Source organism: Bison bison, unplaced genomic scaffold (genome assembly GCF_000754665.1).
Source record: "Bison bison bison isolate TAMUID 2011002044 unplaced genomic scaffold, Bison_UMD1.0 scf7180017864452, whole genome shotgun sequence".
Taxonomy (NCBI): domain Eukaryota; kingdom Metazoa; phylum Chordata; class Mammalia; order Artiodactyla; family Bovidae; genus Bison; species Bison bison.
In genome coordinates, this window is record NW_011495014.1 from 3,260,115 (window position 1) to 3,274,629 (window position 14,515).

General features: G+C 38.1%; 1 protein-coding gene across 1 annotated transcript in view; it reads left to right on the forward strand.

The window, feature by feature from the left end:
• The window catches only part of TTC21B (tetratricopeptide repeat domain 21B), a 97,835-nt gene that overhangs the window by 58,824 nt on the left and 24,496 nt on the right, over positions 1-14,515 (forward strand). The window contains exons 23-25 of the mRNA XM_010858943.1: positions 10,740-10,890; positions 11,057-11,218; positions 13,518-13,713. Of these exons, the coding sequence (XP_010857245.1) occupies positions 10,740-10,890; positions 11,057-11,218; positions 13,518-13,713 (509 nt within the window). The remainder of the gene's footprint in view (positions 1-10,739; positions 10,891-11,056; positions 11,219-13,517; positions 13,714-14,515) is intronic.

The following is a 14,515-nucleotide window of genomic DNA, read 5'->3' on the forward strand; positions in this document are numbered from 1 at the left end:
TGTTTTTGCCTCTGCTAGAATGGAGAGAGACCTGCACAGTCAGTGCCACCACTCTGCACTCACCCCCTGAAACAGATGTCCACCAATTTTGGGGGGGGGCTTGGTAGAGAAGCTCAGGCTTCAGAGATCAGATCCAGGGAGTAAAGTGGGGTGGGCTATGCAGAAACCTCAAGATGCTAGAGTCTGCACCCGAGGATGTAGGCAGAAGCAGCCTGGTCTGCTTCAGAGGCTGGGCATCACTCTGTGGGTGGTGTGCAAGGGAAGGGATGGAACTCGCCATTACAGCCTTTTCTCCTTTGTGAGCTCTCAGATGTCAAGATGCAGCCTGCATGAGCTCCAGGAGCAGTTGTAAGCCACCACTGCCCCTAGGGCTTCAGAGGTGGCTGTGAGCTACCACCACTGCCCTCGTCTGCTTCAGGACAGGTCTCCAGCCAATGATTCTGTCCTTCTGGACTCCCTGTGCAGTCATAAGCTGCCTCTCTTCCCATTGCATGTTCTAGGGGCATGTATGAGCCGCCACCACTGCTGAGAACCCCATGACTGGGCACCAGCAACTGCATCTGGATACCCTCTTCAAGGGGATAATGACTAGCCCACACTAAGGAAAGAGGCAACAAACATCCATACAATAAACAGCCCTCACACCAAAAATGTTCATCCCACATGAGCTACATAGGGATGCTCCCACATACAAATAGGCCTCCAAGACCACAGTACATAACTATTTCTCCTAAACTCAGAGTAAGAGAAATAGAAGTAAAATGAAGCAGAGAAACCACTCCCAGTTAAAAGACTAAAAGAACTCCCCTGAAAGAACAGGTAATGAAACAGACCTCTTCAGTTAATAGATACCTATCTCAAAAAGAAGATAATGAAAATACTGAAGGAATTAAGAAAGGCTGTCAACAGAAATGCAGAGTACTGTAGAAAGGAACTAGAAAAATGTAAAAAGAAAGAAAAAGAACCAAGGAAAATTAGAAAACTCATTTACCAAGACAAAAACTGAACTAATGACAATGAATAACAGAATAAATAATGCAGAAGAATGAATATGTAACCTGGAAGATAGAATAATGAAAAACACCCAATCAGGACAGAAGGTCAATGAAAAAAAAATGAAAGCAATATACGAGACCTTTGGATAATTTACTATGCCCATCTATGCATAATAGGGGTTCCAGAAGGGGATGAAAGAGAAAAAGAGCTCAACACCACATGTAAAGAAATTATGGCTAAAAACTTAGCAAAACCTAAAGAAAGAAACAGACACCCAGGTCCTACAAGAAGCACAGAGGTAGGAAATCATTCACACACTAATATGATATCAAAACCAGTAGTTGTGAGGAGAGTACAAATGCAGGATATTGAAAATGCACTTGAAATGAAAAAATCAGCAACTTAAAAGCAATCTTGTTTATATACAGACTGTTATATCAGAGCCTCATGGTAACTGCAAATTGAAAATCTCTAATAGATACAGAAAAAGAAATCCAAACACTGAAGTTAGTCATCAGATCACAAGAGAAAAGGGGAGGGAAGGAAAAACACCTACAAAAACAAATTCAAAGCAGTTAACAAAATGGCACCAAGAATATACATATTGATAATTACCTTAAACGTGAATATATTAAATGCTCCAGCCAGAATGTATAGACTGGCTGAAAAATAAACTTAAAATGTATTAAAGACCTAAATGTAAGACTACCTGATACTATAAAAGTCTTAGAGAAAAACATAAATTTTTGACATAAATTGCAGCAGTATCTTTTTGGATCCATCTCCTAGAGTCATGGAAATAAAAACAAATAAAAATGGGTAAACTCTACATAAACTCTAAAGCTTTTTGCACAGCAAAGGAAACCATAACAAAAAGATAACCCACAGAATGGGAGAAAATATTTGCAAATGATGAGACTGATGAGATTAATCTCCAAAATCTATAAACACCTCATGTAGCGCACTATCAAAAAAATAAATCACCCAATCAAAAAATAGGCAGAAGACCTAGGTTGACATTTCTACAAAGAAGACACACAGATGACCAAGAGACTCATGAAAAGATGCTCAGTACTGCTAATTATTAGAGAAATGCAAACCAAAATTACAGTAAGATATCACCTCACACCACTCATAATGGGCATCATCAAAAAGTCTACAAACAGTAAACACTGGGGAGAATGGGGAAGAAAGGAAACCCTACTGCCCTGCTGATGGCACTGTGCCTTGGTACAGCCACCATGGAGAACAGTATGGAGGGTTCTTAAAAGCTAAAAATAGAGCTACACATATGTGAGCCAATAATCCCACTCCTGGGCATATATCCAGACAAAGTCACCCAATGTTCATTGTAACACTGTCTACAACAGGGAAAACATGGAAACAACCTAAATCTTCATTGATAGATGAATGGATAAAGAAGATGTAGTACATATGTACAATGCAATATGACACAGCCATTAAAAAGAATGAAATAATACTTGAAAAAGTACTGCCATTTGCGGGAACATGGATGGGCCTGGAGACTATCATACTAAGTGAAGTAAGTCAAAGACAAATATCATATATCACTTATGTGCTGAATCTAAAAAATACAAATGAACTTATTTACAAAAGGAACGGACTCACAGAAATCAAACTTATGGTTACCAAAGGGGAAAGGTCAAGGAGAAGGGATAAGTTGGGAGTTTAGGATTGATATATACATATACTGCTATACTTAAAATAGATAACTGAGAAGGACCGACAGTGTAGTACAGGGAACTCTGCTCAATATTCTCTAATGGCCTAACCAGGAGAAGAATTTGAAAAAGAATGAATACATGCATATGTATAACTCAGTCACTTCACTGTATACCTAACTATACTCCAGTATAAAATAAACATTTTTTTAAAAAGAATAGCTTTATTTTCGTCTATAAAAAAGAATTTCTTAGACAGCAGAAACTAAAAGAAACAGCATTACTAAATCCTAGAGGAAATATCAAAAATTCTTCTCTGAATAAGAAAGAAGAATATATAGGAAAGAGAAAATCACAATTAGAAAGCAAATCATCCTAATAAGCCAGGACATGGCTTAAAAAAAATTTTTTTTTCAGTGAAACTAATGATAACCGCAATGAACAGTAAAAGATGTAAAAGAGGACATCAAAATTATAAAATATGTATGAGGAGAGTAAGAAAAAGTAGATCTTTTTTTTTTCATATCTTCAAATGTGTTTGAGCCTATATGACTACCAGTCTAAGGCAAGTAGATATAGGATGTGATTAACATACTTGAAAAACAGGATAACCACAAATCAAAAACATAACAGTAGATTCACAGAAACCAGGAAGAAGAGAACATAAGTATAATACAAGAGAAAATCATCAAGCCACAAAAGAAAACAAACAGAAAAAGGGATAAAGCAGAAATATAAAATCAATGGGAAAGTAGTTAAAATGGCAGTAGTTAGTTATCCATCAATAATTACCTTAAATGTCAATGGACTAAATGCTCCAATCAAAAGAGACAGAGTAGCAAATTGGATTAAGGAAGAAGAAAAAAACCCCAAGAGTCTACAAATATGCTGCCTGCAAGAGACCCACTTAGGTCAAAGGACACACAAAGATTGAAAGTGAAGGGATAGAAAACATATTTCCTGGAAATGGGAAGAAATTGGGGGTAGTTTTGCTCATATCAGACAAAACAGACTTTAAAAGGAGAAATTCACTGATTCAGTTATACGTGTATTTACTCTTTTTTCAAATTATTTTCCCATTTAGGTTATTAGGGAATATTGAGCAGAGTTCCTACGCCATAAAGAAAGTTAGGGGAGGACACTATATAATGACAAAAGAATCAATACAAGATTTTACACTTGTCTACATATATGCATAATGGATTGGAATGCAAAAGTAGAAAGTCAAGAGATAACTGGACAACTGGCAAGTTTGGGCTTGGAATACAAAATGGAGCAGGGCAAAGGCTAACAGTTTTGTCAAGAGAACACACTGGTCATAGCAAATGCCATTTTCCAGCAAACCAATATATGCCTCTACATGTGGACATCACCACATGGTCAATACTGAAATCAGATTGATTATATTCTTTGTAGCCAAAGATGGAGAAGTTCTATACAGTCAGCAAAAATAAGACCTGGAGTTGACTGTGGCTCAGATCATCAGCTCCTTATTGTGAAATTTGGTTCAAATAAGGTTCAAACTGAAGACAGTAGGGAACACCATTAGACCATGCAGGTATGACCTAAATCAAATTCTTTATGATTACACAGTGAAAGTTACAAATAGATTCAAGGGAGTAGATCTGGTAGACAGAATACCTGAAGAACTATGGACAGAGGTTCATAACACTGAGGAGGATGCAGTGACTAAAACCATCCCAAAGAAAAAGAAGTGCAACAAGGCAAAATGGTTGTCTGAGGAGGCTTTACAAATCGCTGAGGAGAGAAGAGAAGCAAAAGGCAAGGAAGAAAGAGAAAGATATATCCAACTGAATTCAGAGTTCAGAGAATAGCAGGGAGAGATAAGAAGGCTTTCTTAAATAAACATTGCAAAGAAATAGTGGAAAACAATAGAATGGGAAAGACTAGAGATCTCTTCAAGAAAATTGGAAATATCAAGGGAATATTTCACGCATGAGAATGAAAAAGGACAGAAGCAGTAAGGACCTGACAGAAATAGAAGCAATTAAGAAGAGATGGCAAGAATACACAGAACTATACAAGGAAGGTCTTAATGAACCAAATAACCATAATGATATGGTCACTCACACCTAGAGCCAGACATCCTAGAGTGTGAAGCCAAGTGGGCCTTAGGAAGCATTACTATGACCAAAGCTAGTGGAGGTGATGGAATTCCAGCTAAGCTATTTCAAATCCCCAAAGATGAAGCTGTTAAAGTGCTACACTCAATGGATCAGCAAATTTGGAAAATTCAGCAGTGGTCATAGGACTGGAAAGTGTCAGTTTTCATTCCATTCCCAAAGAAGGGTAATGCCAAAGAATGTTCAAACTATCGTGCAATTGCACTCATTTCACATGCTAGCAAGATTTTGCTCAAAATCCTTCAAGCTAGGCTTTAGCAGTATGTGAACCGAGAACTTCTGGATGTACAAGCTGGATTTAGAAAAGGCAGAGGAACCAGAGATCAAATTGCCAACATTCATAGGATCATGGAGAAAGCAAGATTTCCAGAAAAACATCTGACTCATTGACTATGCTAAAGCCTTTGACTGTGTGAATCACAACAAACTGTGGAAAATTCTTAAAGAGAGGGGAATACCGGAGCACCTTACCTGCCTCCTGAGAAACCTCTTTGTGGGTCAAGAAGCAACAGAACTGGACATGGAACAACAAACTGGTTCAAAATTGGTGGAAAGGAGTATTTCAAGGCTGTACATTGTCACTCTGCTTATTTAACTTCTATGCACAGTACATATGTGAAGTGGTGGGCTAGATGAAGCACAAGCTGGAGTCAGGAATGCTGCGAGAATATCAACAACCTCAGATATGCACATGGTGCTACCCTAATGGCAGAAAGTGAAGAGGAACTAAAGAGCTTCTTGATGAAGGTGAAAGAGGAGAGTGAAAAAAACATGGCTTAAAACTCGGCATTCAAAAAAATAAGACCATGGCATCCAGTCTCATCACTTTATGACAAATAGAAGCAGAAAAGGTGGAAGCAGTGACAGATTCTCTTTTCTTGGACTCCAAAATCACTGAAGACAGGGACTACAGCCATGAAATTAAAAGACACTTCCTCCTTGGAAGAAAAGCCATGACAAACCCAGACAGTGTATTAAAAGGAAGAGACATCACTTTGCCGACAAAGGGCCGTATAGTCAAAGCTATCGTTTTGCCGGTAGTCATGTATGAATGTGAGGGGTGGACCATAAAGAAGGCTGAGCACCAAAGAATTGATCCTTTTGAACTGTGGTGCTGGAAAGGACTCTTTGAGAGTCCCTTGGACAGCAAGGAGATCAAACCAGTCAATCCTAAAGGAAGTCAACCCTGAATATTCATTGGAAGGACAGATCCTGAAGCTCCAATCCTTTGGCCACTTGATGTGAAGAGCTCACTCATTGGAAAAGACCCTGATGCTGGGAAAGATTGAAGGCAAAGGAGAAGGGGTTGGCAGAGGATGAGATGGTTAAATAGCATCACCAACTCAATGGACATGAGTGAGCAAACTGGGAGATCATGGAGGACGGAAGAGCCTGGCATGCTGCAGTCCATGGGGTAGCAGAGAGTCACACACAACTTAGCGACTGAACAGCAGCAGCAGCAACATATATGCACTTAATGTAGGAGCATCCAAATGTCTAAAACAATACTAACAGACATAAAAGGAGAAATCGACAAGAATACAACAATAGACTTTTACACCTCATTTAAATCAATGGACAGATCTTCTAGACAGGAAATGAATAAGGCAACAGAGATCCCAAGTGATACAATAATACAGTTAAGACTTAATTGATATTTTCAGGTCATTAAATCCCCCATCCCCCCAAAAAAACACCAGAGTACACATTCTTTACATGTACCCGGAACGTTCTCTAGGATTGACCGCATACTAGGGCACAAATGGGCCTCAGTGAATTTTAAAAGTATAGAAATAATCCTAAGCATCTTTTCTGACCACAGTGGCGTGAAACTAGACATCAGTGACAGAAAAAGAAATGAGAAAAAATTATTCCATGGAAACTAAAGAACATACTACTAAAAAAACTAATGAATAAACAGTGAAACAAAGAGGAAATTACAAAATACCTTGAGGCAAATGACAATGAAAACACAGCCATACAAAAATCTATGGGATGCAGCAAAAGCAGTTCTTAGAGGGAAGTTTATAGCAATGCAGACTTTCCTCAAAGTAACAAGAAAAATCTTGAATAACCTAATTTGCCACTTAAAAGAATTAGAAAAAGAACTAATAAAACCTAAAGTCAGCAGAAGGAAGGAAATTATAAAGATCAAATAGGTAATAGAGATTTAAACCAATAGAAAATATCAATAAAACCAATAGCTAGTTCTTTAAAGAGGAAAGCTTCTGCACAGCAAAGGAAACCATAAACAAAATGTAAAGATTCAAAGAATGGGCGAAAATATTTACAAATGATGCAGCCGACAAGGGCTTAGTTTCCAAACTATACAAATAGCTCATACAACTCAACAGCTAAAAAAAAAAAAAAACCACTTTAAAATGGGCAGAAGACCTAATTTGACATTTCTCCAAAGAAATATATAGGCACATGAAAAGATACTCAACATAGCTAATTAGGGAATTGCAAATCAAACTGCAATGAAATGCCACCATACACCAGTCAGAATAGCTATTAAAAACTCTACAAAAAAATAAATAAATAAAAACTCTACAAGTAGCAAATGCCAGAGAAGATATGAAGAAAAAGCGACCCTCCTAGACTGTTGTTGGTGGGAATGTAAGTAGGTACAGCCACTATGGAAAACAATAATGGAAGTTCCTGAGAAAACTAAAAATAGAAATGCTGTTTGATTCAGCAGTCCCGCTCCTGTGTATATATCCAGACAAAACTCTGATCTAAAAAAGAAACACACACCGTTATGTTCACAGCAGCACTATTCACAATAGCCAAGTGGAAACAACCTAAATATCCATCAACAGAGGAATGGATAAAGAAGTAGTAGTACATATATACAATGCAATATTACTCAGCCATGAAAAACAGAATGAAATCATGCCATTCGCAGCAACATGGATTAGGGATTATCATAATAGGTGAAGTAAGTCAGAAAGAGAAAGACAGATAGCATATGATATCACTTACATGTGAAATCTAAAATATGACAAATGAACCTGTCTACAAAACAGACTCATGGACGTAGCTGTGGTTGCCATGGGGAAGAGAGTCCAGGGAAGGATGTAGTGGGAGGTTGGGGTTAACACATGTAAGCTAATGGAATGGATAAACAAGGGCCTACTGTATAGCACAAAATTGTATATTCAGTATCCTGTGATTAACCATAATGGAAAAGAATATTAATAAAAGTGTATATTTGTATAACTGAATCACTTTCTGTACAGCAGAAATTCACATACCATTGTAAGTCAACTATATGTCAATAAAACTTTTAAAAAGACAAATGGTTATATTGTAACCTGGATTGTTTTGACATCATGTAAAAGAGTAGATGCAAAGCCCACAGAGGTTCCTGTTTTTTCATGATTTTTTTTGTATTTGTTAAAACATACATAACATAAAATTTGCCATGTTAGCCATTCTTCAGCGTGTGGTTCAGTGGCATTAAGTACATTGACATTTTTGTGTAACCATCACCATGATCCATCTTGAGAACTTTTTCTTCATTTCAAACTGAAATTCTATACCCTAACTCCCCATTTCCTGCAGGCCCTGACAATCACCATCTACTTTTTGCCTCTATGAATTTGATTCCTCTAGATACCTTTTATAAATGGAATCATATAGTACTTGTTCTTTTTTTGTTGGCTTATTTCACTTAATTCAATGTTTTCAAGGGTTATCTATGTTGTGTGTGGCACATCAGAATTTCCTTCCTTTTTAAATTGAAATAATATGCCTTTACATATATATACCATGTTTTGTTTATCCATGCATCCACTGATGGATATTTGGGTGGTTTCCACCTTTTGGCTGCTGTGAACACTGGTGTACAAATATTTCATTAGGTCCCTGCTTTCAGTTCTTGGGGGTATATACCCAGAAGTGGAAGAGCTGGATTATATGGCATGTTCTCTTTCCTTACAAAATAGAATCAGGATAAATTGCTTCTAAGTTTTTATTTGTATGTGTGCGCTTTAATTCTAAGAAGTCAGTGACTCCATTGGTATAGTCCATGGAATTCTCTAGGCTAGAATACTGGAGTGAGTAGCCTTTCCCTTCTCCAGGGTATCTTCCCAACCCAGGGATCTAACCCAAGTCTCCCACATTGTGGGCAGATTCTTTACCAGCTGGACCACAAGGGAAGCCCAAGAATACTGGAGTGGGTAGCCTATCCCTTCTTCAGTGGATCTCCCCAACCCAGGAATCAAAACAGGTCTCTTGCATTGCAGGTAGATTCTTTACCAACTGAGCTATCAGGGAAGCCCCAGCAAAGTGATCAGAAAAGCTTATATAAATAAGGAATTTTATAAATCCCTACCATGCGTCCTGTGCTAACAGATACTTATAAGATCCAATATCTAAAAAATATAACTATACAGAAATAAAGTGTGAGCCATCAGTGTGATAGACAAGAGTACAGTGACTAAAATGTTTTTGAAGATCATTTTATGACAGGAAATGTTTACTATACAATGTTGAGTCAGAATCAGAATCCCAAACATGACTCTAACTTTTATATATGTAAGCAACATATTTGTTTGCATTTAAATATTTATAAATTGATTTCCACTCATAAAGATAGGAAATGTACCAAAATGTGGTGATCTCTAGTTGGTGGGAATATGAGGGATTATTTTTCTCCTTTATACTTTTCTATAGTTTTCCAAATTTTCTGAAGTGTCCATGCATTGTTTTTATAATCTTAAAAAACAGGTATTAAAATGATTCTCAAAATTTAGTATTTTAGTGATTAGAAAGGACTGAATAGATTTAATTTCTGGCAGAGCCTGCCAGAAAATTATACCCAAGACTAAATACCTAACTCTTTTTCCTTAGAAGAAGATAAAATAGGATTAAAATACTGGGATTAATATGTTAAGGTTATAATATGGCAAGTGCGTATCTAGTGTTTCAGGTACGTATACACATTAAGGCACGTCTGGAGTAAAATTCCTAATTGCCCACCCTAAACATTATCATTAAGATGTTCTCCAGTACTCTTGCCTGGAAAATCCCATGGATGGAGGAGCCTGGTGGGCTGCAGTCCATGGGGTCGCTAAGAGTTGGACACGACTGAGCGACTTCACTTTCACTTCTCACTTTCATGCATTGGAGAAGGAAATGGCAACCCACTCCAGTGTTCTTGCCTGGAGAATCTCAGGGACGGGGGAGCCTGGTGGGCTGCCGTCTATGGGGTCGCACAGAGTCGGACACGACTGAAGCGACTTAGCAGCAGCAGCAAGATATTCTCACCTGCTTCCTAGCTGCCTGCCTGTTAAGTCGCTTCGTTCATTTCCGACTCTGTGCAACCCTATGGACTATAACCTACCAGGCTCCACTGTCCATGGGATTCTCCAAGCAAGAATACTGAAGTAGGTTGCCATGCCCTTCGACAGGGTACCTTCCTGACCCAAGGATCGAACCCACATCTCTTACTTCTCCTGCATTGGCAGGCAGGTTCTTTACCACTAGTACCACCTCGGAAGCAGAAGTCAGAAAGCAGATCTCAGAGACAGACTTGTCCTGTGCAATCAAATTGATCCTCCTGAATTGTACTTCTAAGAGTTTAGATTGTGCAGAGGCTGTTTCTTTCTAGAAGGTTTTGGTCCCAGGAATAATGACTGAAAAGTAAGTCACAACAAATATGCATTTTATAGATTTGCCTATAATGAACATTCTCTCACTGTGACCAGACCAACCCCAGCTTTATTGTTTGAGAAATCATCCACTGTCCATACAGTCTCTTTAGGGACTTATAACCCCTAAGGTACTTCTTTTATTTATATTTAAATTGCACTTCATTTGAAGCAAACTATACTTTAATAAAGTAAGATTTCAACCATCAAAACAAAAGCTGTAAAATGTTTTCCATAACCGAAATGTTCTTTGTTTCTAGATAATTATATGACGTTATCTCGTTTAATTGATTTCTTAAGAAGATGTGGAAAACTTGAAGATGTTCCACGATTTTTCTTAATGGCTGAGAAACGTAACTCCAGAGCAAAACTGGAGCCAGGATTTCAGTACTGTAAAGGATTATATCTTTGGTAAATTTGTTAGCAAATAAACTCTATATAATGTTTTTCTCATTGAATTACAAAATTTCTGCATTTTAAAGTGATAGTTTTATTTACTAAATTATAAATGATTTAAAGTTTGTAGTGATTGAAATAAGTAATGCTTTTTTTTTTTTTTTTTTTAACATGTAACAAGGTATACTGGAGAACCAAATGATGCCCTTCGACATTTTAATAAAGCTCGGAAAGACAGTGACTGGGGCCAAAATGCCCTTTATAATATGATAGAAATCTGTTTGAATCCAGATAATGAAACTGTTGGAGGCGAAGTATTTGAAAATCTGGATGCAGATCTGGGGTGAGTAGTAGTTGACAAGATACACTTTAAAAAAAAAAAAAAAAACACTTGTTAGGGGCAAATAAGCAAGGGTGTTTTATAAGGAGAACTAAATTCCAGGAGAGCACTAATGAAAGTTTAGTGAATAAATCAGCTGGAATAACTCTTCTCTGAAACAAGTATGAAATTCTTATAGGTTTCCTAAATCAGAATAGATGTTATTAAAGACAGCCCCCCAATTACTCTGTAAAAAATGGGATGAATTGTAGAGTTTGATTACTTAGGAAAAAATTGCCCACATAACAGTAACTTCCTAACATGATAGCTATCTGCCAAACCCTGTGCTCTATACTTTATTAACACACTGTCTTATTAATATTTATTCCCTATTACAGCATTGTGAAAAAGCTCAGAGTTAACCTGTCTAGTGTGATGGAGTTAGAATACAGTGGAGGCAAGCTTTAGGTTGAGTCCTACCTGGCCTCAGCCACCTGCTGCGAGCCTTGTGGTGCAGCCCTGGCCAGGGGTTGTGTTTCTGTCAGTGGGCGTTTGTGGAAGGCAGGAGGGCAGCGTAAGGATGTAAAGGGAATAGAAGAGACGGTTTCTGCCTCCAGGAACATGCGATTGACCTGGTAGGCAAGATAGTATCTGAAACCATTCACTCTCCAACAAAACAGAAATGGGTTAAATTGATGTTAAGTGTTGGAGGAATTCATAGAAATCATAGCAGTCAGGGGAAGCTGCATAGAGGAGTGGGAGAAAATAGGACCCAGTTGCTGAGATGTGTCAGTGACAACTTTGAAGGCTTGGATTATAGAGGCCCACTGAAGGATTTACAGTAAGGGAGAGGCATTTTTATTTTCTGTTTGTTTTAGAAAGGTTAAAGTATCCTGCTGTTGTTATGCAACTAAAGGCTGTCCACATGGAAATCTTCAGCCATGGGTTGAAAACACCAAACTCAGAATATAGAACTCAAAAGGGAAGTCACAGCTGGAGTTACAGATTTGGGGGACCAGTGCTGAGTGGGTAGTCGGGACCCCATGAATGACCTGTTTTCAAGTAGAATGCAGTAACGGAAGTCTAAGACCTAAATTTGGGGTGTGCTAACATTCAAGGAGATTGGAGGAGGAAGAGAGGTAAGGAAAGGACAATGACTTTGGTGGAGAGAGAAGGAAAACTGTAATCTTAACAAAAAACAAAGAAGAGGAGCTTGGGAGAAGGTTACCAACAGTGTAAAATCTTTTAGAGAAGGTAAAAGAAAAGCCTGAGAAGATCAGTGGCTTCAGTGATTAGTGAAAGTGAAAGTGAAGTAGCTCAGTCGTGTCTGACTCTTTGCAACCTTGTGGACTGTAGCGTACCAGACTCCTCCCTCCATGGGATTCTCCAGGCAAGAATACTGGAGTGGGTTGCCACTTCCTTCTCCAGATCTTCCTGACCCAGGGATCGAACCCTGGTCTCCCGCATTGCAGGCAGACGCTTTAACCTCTGAGCCACCAGGGAAGCCCAGTGATTATTAGGCTTTGAGAATTTAATTTCCTTTTGTTAATTGTTTACTAATACATTATATTCAGGTGTGGGTCAGTATATAAGAAAATTGCTATTGCACAAATTGTTATTGCACTTAAAATGTACAACCTTTTGACAAATACAGAATTTCTTTTCTTAAAAGTCTAATAGGCAACAGGGAGAGGAAAATTAAGTACACTTTATATGTCTGCAAACTTAGATTCAAATCCTAGGTTTAATATAGATATGTGACCTTTGGAAAATTAATACTTTCTCTATTGGAGCCTTGGTTTTCTCATATATAAAATGGATTCAACATTGATTGAATGAAGTAATACAGTGCTTGGCACATAGTAAGAACTTTAACATAGTAACTTTCTGCTCCCTCCTTTTTAAAGATTAATTTTTTAAAATTGAAGTACAGTTGATTTACAGTATTTTATAGTCTTTTTTTTTTTCATTTTCTGAGCAAATATGCTATTTGATAATTGGATGATTCTACTTATCCTGAATTCAGTTTTGTATTAGTGAAATGAATACACTTACCACAGGTAGATAGTATCCAGTTTTTGTTTTCAATTTAAAGTGAATAAATGTCTAATGATGTTTGATTGAAGCTATGTTAGTTTTGTTTTTTTTAAACTAACTGTGCTTTAATTTATATTAGAAAAGAATAAGTGACGTTCTTCAATAGAATTAGTTTTAAATTGGTGAGAAAAGTAGAAACCAGTGTACCCTCGAGCTCATTCTAATCTCAATGAATTTTGTTTCATGAGTAGTAGATATTAACAGATTTATTTTTAATTGTATACAGTAATTCAACTGAGAAGCAAGAGTCTGTACAGTTAGCAGTGAGAACAGCAGAAAAGCTCCTTAAAGAACTAAAACCTCAGACTGTTCAGGGTCAAGTACAGCTTCGCATAATGGAAAACTATTGCCTGATGGCCACCAAACAGAAATCTAATGTGGAGCAGGCACTGAATACCTTCACCGAAATAGCAGCATCTGAGGTTAGTAGATTTCCTTTTTCAACTTCACATGTTACCTTTCCTTGCTGTGTTCAGTCGCATAGTTGTGTCCAGCTCTTTGCAACCCCATGAACTGTAGCCTGCCAGGCTCCTCTGTCCATGGGGATTCTCCAGTCAAGAATACTGCAGTGGGTTGCCAGTCAAGAATACTGCAGTGGGTTGCCATGCCCTCCTCCGGGGGAACCTTCCCAACCCAGGGATCAAACCCAGGTCTTCCACATTGCAGGCAGATTCTTTACCGTGTACTCCACCAATACCTTTCCTTGGTAGTATAAAAATACATGCTTTTATTAGTTGTTTATTTTCTGAAGGTTGACTTCATTATTTACAATTATTAAAAATTAGGTATACAGTTTGGTATGATTTTCCATCAGGCACCTTTGTTTTCAGAGGAGGCATTGTTACATGCTTATGTGTTGTTATCAGTTCAGTTCAGTCACTCAGTCGTGTCCAACTCTTTGTGACCCCATGGACTGCAGCACGCCAAGCCTCCCTGTCCATCACCAACTCCCAGAGTTCACTCAAACTCATGTCCATTGAGTTAGTGATGCCATCCAACCATCTCATCCTCTGTCATCCCCTTTTCCTCCCACCCTCAGTCTTTCCCAGCATCCAGGTCTTTTCAAATGAGTCAGTTCTTCACATCAGGTGGCCAAGGTATTGGAGTTTCAGCTTTAACATCAGTCCTTCCAATGAATATTCAGGACTGATTTCCTTTAGGATGGACTGGTTGGATCTCCTTGCTGTCCAAGGGATTCTCAAGAGTCTTCTCCAACACCACAGT